We start from the raw sequence: 7,339 nt of genomic DNA, 5'->3' as shown, positions 1-7,339 counted from the left end.
GAAGTTCCTTCAGAGACTCGCCTAAGGTCACAGATAGCTACAGATGCAGGGAGGCGTCACCACAGCTCGCCACCTCACAGCCCAGAGAGCCCTCCCAGTTGCGGGTGGGCTTCATCAATGTTGGGCTGGCTTTTGGAGCTGGACCAGAGCCAGGGTGGCTCCTGTAGGAATCCTCCCTACTGACGCATCTGCTAGCTGAGCAGTCTTCCCACCCAAGGGAGGGTGGGAAATGTAGCCACCCTGAGCCATCACCCAAACTATTTGCCCCCTTGAAGACCCATTTATGGGAGGGGAGTACATTTTCCTTCCATTCCTACTATGTCCCATGTGACAGACTCCCACTGGGTCACATGGAAACCATTATGTCTCGCCTCCAATATATTTTGCTCTTTGTCTGACTCATATATATTTTAACTGTATTCACCCAGTCACCATTCAAAGTCAGAGTCAGATGTGAAACTTGAAAGGTTTTATTTACTAACTACACACAGCTTAAACAGGCCGAGTATCTGCCGCTGTCACCGCCCGGGCTGCGAGGCGGCAGGAGGGCAGGCGAGGAGCGGGGACTTCGGGCCGACTTCCGGGGAGAGCAGCCCGGGCCCGCCGCGCCCTCACTGGCCCTTCTTGTGGGCGTTCTTGATGATGGCGTTTTTGAACAGCGTCACCAGGGGCGTCTGGCTCTTCTCGGAGCTCATGAAGCCGCCGTAGCGCTTGTCCTTGCGCGGGCTGCCCCAGCGGAAGTGCTCCATTTTATAGGGCCCCTCGTCCTTCTTCTCCGCCGCCTCGGCCTCCGCCACCAGGCTGTACCCCAGCTCGGCGCGGGCCGCCGCGCCCTCGGGCCGCTCCCCGGCCAGCTCCCTCTTGAACTCCAGGGGGAAGGCCTCGGCCGACTCGTCCTCGGCGCCGTTGGGGTACACCTTCACCGGGCGCCGCTTCTTGCCCACCGGCTTGCCCCAGCGGAAGTGCTCCATGGAGTAGGAGCGCTTGCCCTCGCGCGGGCCCGCCTCGCCGCCATCGCCGCCGTCGCCGCGGGGCCCGGGGCCGCCCAGCACCACCACCTCCTCCTCCTCGCGCTTCTGGCTCGCGCCGCCGCCGCTGCTGCTGTTCCGGCGGCCGAAGCGGTCCCAGCGGAAGTGGCCCATGACGTACTTCCGGGGGTTCTCGGTCAGCGGCTGCTCCTCGCCGTTGCCGGGGAACACGGGCGTCTCAGCGGAGAGGTCGATCTTGCAGGCCCGGATGCAGGCCTGCGGGAGAGCGGGCGCTTGAGGGCCACCCCGCCCCGCAGCCCCCGCGTTGCGCCCGGGCCCTCCGTTCCCCGTGCCCTCTCTACGTGCTGGCCGGGAACGCGGGGCTTGGGCTGCAGTGGCTCCTCTGCCCAGGCCGCCGGCTGTCCCCGCCTGCTTGGCCCTCACGGACATCTGAGACTCAGCTTGGGCATCGCCCCCTTTGTCCCCTGTAGCCCTTGACACTTCTGTCCCGCAGCTACCACAAAACCCCCCTCCCACTCCGTGGTTTCCTTGGCCCATAGCTTTTGTGAGCAGGGTCACCGTCTTCCCGTTATACGTCTGATACATGGGAATTAAATGGCCAGTGGGTGCTGGTTGTTGGGACTTAAGGAATATTGAATAAATAAATATGGTTCAGTTTGAGTCTGGGAGGGACACTGGCCTGAAATTTGGGGGAGAATCTCCCCAGGTGGGAGAAGTAGAAGTCTGGCTTCTAGGACCTGTATTTTCAATAAGGCCTCAACCTTACCCCAGTGATCTGCAAACCTACCTCATGCCCTAGCCCAGCCGTCTCCCTGTACCATGCCTCAAAACTTTCCCACGCCCATCCGGCACTTTCTCTGGTACTTTCAAGACTTCTGAGCTGATTCTGTACTTTCCCCAATCAGTGAGCCCTGGGAGGGGGTGGTTTACTTCCCTGTCATCTCATCTCATGACTCTCAAGAGTCATCCAAGAGTCTCTTGGATCTCTCTAAACTAGAACTCACAGAAGTTCCCTGGCTTCATTGTTTCTGTTTCATATTCCACCTGCAACCTGCTCTGTGTTTTTGAGAAAGTCTCTCTCTACACCTTAACTCAGGCTCTCCAGTGACAAAAAACAGAATGTAGCGATGTGTGTTCCACCCTCCCTAGGCAGGTGCTGGCAGCAGGATGGAACTCAGTCACTAACACCAGCAGTCTGTCTTTTAGTCCTTGCTTGGTATCATTGCTCATTTATGCCTCCCAATACGCATGTGCACACACACACCCCCTGTCGTGACCTGGAGGGAATTCCAGCCTGGCACAAAGGGCCTTTACATGCTTCTGGAAAGGCTGCAAGAAGGTCAGTCCTCCAGAAGAAGCATGAGACATTTGGCACCAGTTAGAGGAAAATGGCACCTGGGTTTTCCTTCTCCCTCTAGGGGTGATTTGCGGTGCTACCTCGCTGGGTTTGTAACTGGTAGTAGATAGAAAGGGAAGAAAAATGGAATGAAGATGGCAAGTGATATGAGGTTATTTAAAAAGGGATAATTTGGGGGCTAAAAGATTGAAAATGTAAGATTGAGGGATAAATTATTGTCATTACTGTTATTAGTATTGTTATTATTATTTTTATGGCACTATCTCTAAATAGCTTAAATGGAGTGGGGTCTCCATACAAGAAGACAGGGCAAGAAGCAAAGATAATCACGCAGAAATTGTGGACCAGACCCATCTGGTCCTGCTTCCTGAAGCTGCTTCCTCCCCTCCTTGACCTAATTCTGACTTCACCCTAGAGGTCTGTTCCTGCCCTGGGTTGAGTTATCCATGTCTCTGGGAATGAATCCAAACCCATTTCTCTTGTACTGTCCCAGCCCCAGCCCCAGTCCCATCTGATGCCCAAACAAGATGGCACTCATGGCCCACATACCAGCAGGTTACTTTCCGTGGTGAGGTCCTGACACTGGCTGCTCTCCAGGCACCAGCCACGCACTTCCACAGAAGCCTGAAGCAGCAGGGCCAGCAGCAGGGCCCCCGAGCGGCTGCCGCACGATCTCGGCATCTTGCAGGCAGGCTGAGGCTCTGCAGAGGCAAACAAGATTGGTGGGACCCCTGCAAGGAGCAGAACAATGTTGGCCACTCACCAGGAAGGACTGTGAGCCAACATTAACAACACCCTCACTTGTGGAGCTCAAGGCTTTTTGAGGACAGGAGCAGTTCAAGAAAGTTGGTGTTCAGGGTGGTGGTGTGAGCTGTGGTAGAGAGGAGGGAGGCGGGACCTGGGTGAACTATGCGCAATTTCCCCCTTATCTCATGTTAAAAATCAGATCCCAAAGGAGATTAGGGCTGGAAGCTATTTTGGGGGTCATTTTGTCCAGCCTGTTATTTAAGAGATGGGGAAACTGTGGCCCAGAGAGAGACAATAACCTGTGTGTTCATGACAAGGGAAAGCTAATTTCTCCTTTTGCTAGCACACAGCTTTCCTACTTCATCACCGTCATGAAGCTATAGTTCTAACGCTCCAGAGCCAAGCAGTAACTTGGAAAAGATAAAGGATTCTGAAGCTCCTGCTCAAGATGGTCTTTTCCCTCCTCCTCCCCCAGGACCCTACCATTCCTCAGAAACTCTTATTTCCTATAAATAGTAGGTTTGCATGAAGGCAAATAAAACCTCTGACCAGCTTAACCAAAACCTCAGCCAACCTAGTTTGATGTCCTGTACACAAACCACTCAGGTAATCACTATTTTCCACACCCCTGCAAATTTGGAGAAATTTATTTGTAAAGCAGACTCTCATTCTTTTAAAACTGGCTCATCTTCTAAACATATTATATGTCAGACCCCTTGTTCTCTGAGTGTCTCAAATGTAGTCTGAAATAGCTGTACTTGAAGATGCGGTAGATGTGGAAGGGAAGGAGACACAGCAGAAGGGAATTACCTCCCATTGTGGAGAAGTCAGGAAGTACCTCTGGGCAGCTGCTGCAGTCAAGAGGTCAGGAGGAGGTAAAGAGGGGTGCCAATGCTGCCTATTGGCCCCTGTGCCCAACCCTTTCCCCAGCCCTCTAGCTCTCACACTGCCATGTCCCCCCTCACCCAGGTCAGGCCCCTGAAGTGACCCTGAGTTCTGTCATCAGCTTACCACCAACCTCAAAATCATTTTGGATTTCAGAAGATCTCAACCAGCTGTTAGGAAGAAACGTAATTAGATGAGAAAAGTAACTTACATTAATGTGTGGAAGACTAATTGTCTCTCCTAATGGAAAATTGCATTTTAAAATGTTTGCCTAAAGGAATCTTGTATTTGTGGAGGCATGGGCCAAATCTTTTTTTATAGGGAAGCCTTTAGAAGTGAAAGCTCTCCTTGGATCTCATTGTCTACTTCAGGCAGCCACTTCCTTCTCTCTGCCCCACCCCCATTCCTTTCCCCCAAAGCTGAGCCAGCTCAGGGCTCCCTTCTGAATGCTTGCCAGGCACCACCTGTTTTCAGAACAGCCGTTAGATGGCACTGGCAGCCAGTGAGCCGGCCCATCAGTATCTCAGGCTGAAGGGGCGTTTGGGAGAACATTGGTCAAACCGTGGTGTCCAGTCATGATGGGGGACAGGCTGCTCCTGTTGTAGACATTTGATTCTCCAGTTCAAGTATGAAGCCTGAACTTGGTGGACAAGGCAATTTACATTAAAGCTCTGAGACCACATGGCACAGAAAAATGCCAATTTACAAGAGAAGCAGAAAAAATGCTAGTTATATATCACTGTTGACAAGTGTACAAGAACATATTAGTAGAGAAAGAAGTAAAATCATACAGGTCTGACAGTTCCCTCAACTATATTTCAATTCTCAAAATTGGCCATTCTGAAGTGATCATTTTCTAAAAACCTACCTCATGATTTCAGGCCTTTCTGAAAAGCACCAGAGAGCATTTCCTCTCCTTCTGCCCTACTGGCTGTGTTGCCCAACATGGTGACATTCTCACTCCCCACCCTCTCAAAGCTCCATTCTACTGCTAAAAAGTTAGGTAGTTTCCAGAAAGCAACTTGTTTTCTTTTTTCTTATGTGTATTTTCCATTTTCCTGCAATGAACAAATATTACCTTGTGTCATTTTTTAAAAGTAGTAACGTAATGGGGAGATGTCAAATATTGGGCTTTTTGCAGGTAAGGAGAGTGTTATAACCCAATAATTGAAAGCCTTAGAAAAATAAATAGAAATTTGTGATTTTTTAATTGACTAACTTTATAATACAACTACATTTATTGGAATTCATATGTGTAGGTGAATTCTCTATGAGCTAAACAAAACATTTCATGTGTTACCCTCACTGGCCACGCCCTTCTGTCAACATTAGAGGAGCAGAGGTGCAGAGTTGTGTCCTTGCACATGATCAAGTCCTAAAGCATAAGTGTCAAAGGAATATAAACTCCTTAAGTAAACCATAATCTGTGCATATCTTAACAATTGACAAAACAAATGCACGCTTTTACTTTCCTTGGCTCCTTCTGGCCATTCTGTGACAGCCACCACCTTCCCATTTATACTGAAGAATCTGAGGGATCCAAATGCCCTGCAGACTCTCCCTTCTTCCTTGGAAACGCCCCTTGCCCGAGCCTCTGTGAGCTCAGACGGCTGCCTCCGCGCTGCGGTCTAGCGTCTGCGGGATAGGAAGTCCACTCTGCGGTCCTACGGAGGGCACAGACAGGGCGGTTCAGGACCTTGGACAGTTCCCGCCCGGGCGCCCTCTTTCCACCCTGGCTGAATTTTGTGGAAGAGGAGACCCGGGTCGCGCCGTGGCGCAGCCACGTCGGGTGCTCCAGAGTGGGCAGGGAAACGAGGATTCAGGGGTCTGGATTCCAAAAAGCCTAGACTACAAGGAGTTTATTATGACTTTTAGCCTTTCCTCTCCTGCCCCCTTTTCTAACGTTAATTTGAGCTAGAGTTATATGGTATCTTGTAAGAAGTTACACCTACCCAGGAAATGGGGAGGAAGAGGAGCCAAAAGACCGGGCTGTCCCCAGAAGGCGCTAAGAGTTTCCGGGGTCCTAGCAGTCCCACTCCCCGGGGCAGACGCGGCCGCCAGCTCCTGGAAGCACTATCTTCAGCGCCGCAGCCGTTCGCTCCGCGGCGGGCGGCTTCCCACGCCGCGCTCAGTACAGAAAGTTTTCAAAGAGCTCAGGACCGAGGCGAGCCAAAGGCGCCTCGAGTCCGCTGTGGGAGCTGGGCGAGAGCATCCCGAGGCAGGGCTCCCAGGGTAAGAGCGGGGTTCCGCGCCGCTGCGCCCTTACCTGCCGCGGGGATGCTGCTCTCTGGGAGACTCCCGCTGCGCCGGGGCGAGGATGCTGGGGGCCTCTCTTGGTCACTTTTCTTCCTCTCTTTCTCCTCCTTCGCCGCCGCCTGGTCCTGGTCGCTCTCCCGGTCCTTATATATCTGCCGGGCTCGCCCGTGTGGGCTCTGGAGGAGAACTTCCCGGCAGGGCAACGTAACAAGCAACTCCCCCATCCATGGGAAGGGGGGCCATGTGGAGGGGGGTTTCCACGTAGGAGCTGAGCGCAAGGGCAGACGTGCACGGAAAGGGGGCTGGATCTCTGCCCCCGGAGGCTGGAATTAACACTGTCCCGCTGAAGGGCGCACCTGGCAGCAGTCAGGAAAGAACTTAATTAAGGTCGGTTTTGGGTCTCCAGTAAGGACGAGCAGGCGGCTTAGCACCCTGGTGTGGGGCAGGCCTGGCACGCCTGCTGAGGTCGTTGAGGAGAGGGTGAACTTACCTGTGTGCGTGCTTGGGCTGGCATCTGCCTTGCTCACACCTGGAGGTAAACATCACGGCACAGGCAGTACACCTGTAATGACTCAGATTTCCCCAACGTTTGGAAACTGATGTGAAGATGTCACAGGGAATCACAAGCCCTCTGTTCCAGGCTGGGGAAGCTGAGGGCAGAGAAGGTCAGGAGTCATTCCCCTGAGGCCCAGGACAGGTTGTCTTCTGGGGGTATGAAGGTGAGTTGCACTGTCCCCCTGGGGCCTGCTGACTGACAGCTTAGCCCAGGACAGGTTCCCTCCTGTGCCCCAAACCCCAAGGAAAAGGTGCTGTTAACCTTAGATTACTAATGGGGGAGGAGAGTTCTCTGTGAAGAGCAGCTGAAGTACTTCCCCTGTGGCCTCTGATCCCTCCCTGTGGCAATGAGCTGGCAGAGTGGTCTGGGGACTCTCGATCTTCTCCAAGCCTGGCCTTGGAGTTCTGGCTTGGTTCTAGTCTCAAATGCCAGGCCAAGGAGGAGAGGACAGCACTGAAACCTGCAGTGGAAGAGACTATCCCTCAGCCTGGAAGAAAGAAGCAATAGCAAATTGTGAGGAGTTGTCGGGGTAGGAGAGAGAGTTGGAAC

General features: G+C 52.8%; 1 protein-coding gene across 2 annotated transcripts; it reads right to left on the bottom strand.

Annotated features, from left to right (window-relative positions):
- Positions 1-454: 454 nt before the first annotated feature.
- POMC (proopiomelanocortin) lies at positions 455-6,474 on the bottom strand. Of its 2 annotated transcripts, none has more exons than XM_014731265.3 (3): positions 6,245-6,474; positions 2,896-3,077; positions 455-1,244 (listed from the first exon to the last, which is right to left on the bottom strand). In XM_014731265.3, exons 1-3 carry the CDS (start codon positions 6,456-6,458, stop codon positions 612-614), a joined length of 1,029 nt encoding a protein of 342 aa, XP_014586751.3. In that variant the 5' UTR covers positions 6,459-6,474; the 3' UTR covers positions 455-611. The 2 variants fall into 2 exon arrangements, with proteins under 2 accessions (XP_014586751.3, XP_014586753.3); XM_014731267.3 differs by having other exon boundaries at positions 2,896-3,047; positions 6,245-6,470.
- Positions 6,475-7,339: the final 865 nt, after the last annotated feature.

The sequence above is a fragment of the Equus caballus genome, chromosome 15, assembly GCF_041296265.1.
Source record: "Equus caballus isolate H_3958 breed thoroughbred chromosome 15, TB-T2T, whole genome shotgun sequence".
NCBI lineage: Eukaryota > Metazoa > Chordata > Mammalia > Perissodactyla > Equidae > Equus > Equus caballus.
This window is presented reverse-complemented; position numbering and strand designations above follow the sequence as displayed.

Bases quoted from the DNA above. Each gene is read 5' to 3' on its own strand.
- POMC (XM_014731265.3), bottom strand. From the start codon at position 6,458: ATGGGGGAGTTGCTTGTTACGTTGCCCTGCCGGGAAGTTCTCCTCCAG. The intron at 3,078-6,244 runs GTAAGGGCGCAG...TGCTCCTTGCAG, and splicing joins GAGCAGCATCCCCGCGGCAG to GGGTCCCACCAATCTTGTTT. The intron at 1,245-2,895 runs GTATGTGGGCCA...GCTCTCCCGCAG, and splicing joins CCACGGAAAGTAACCTGCTG to GCCTGCATCCGGGCCTGCAA.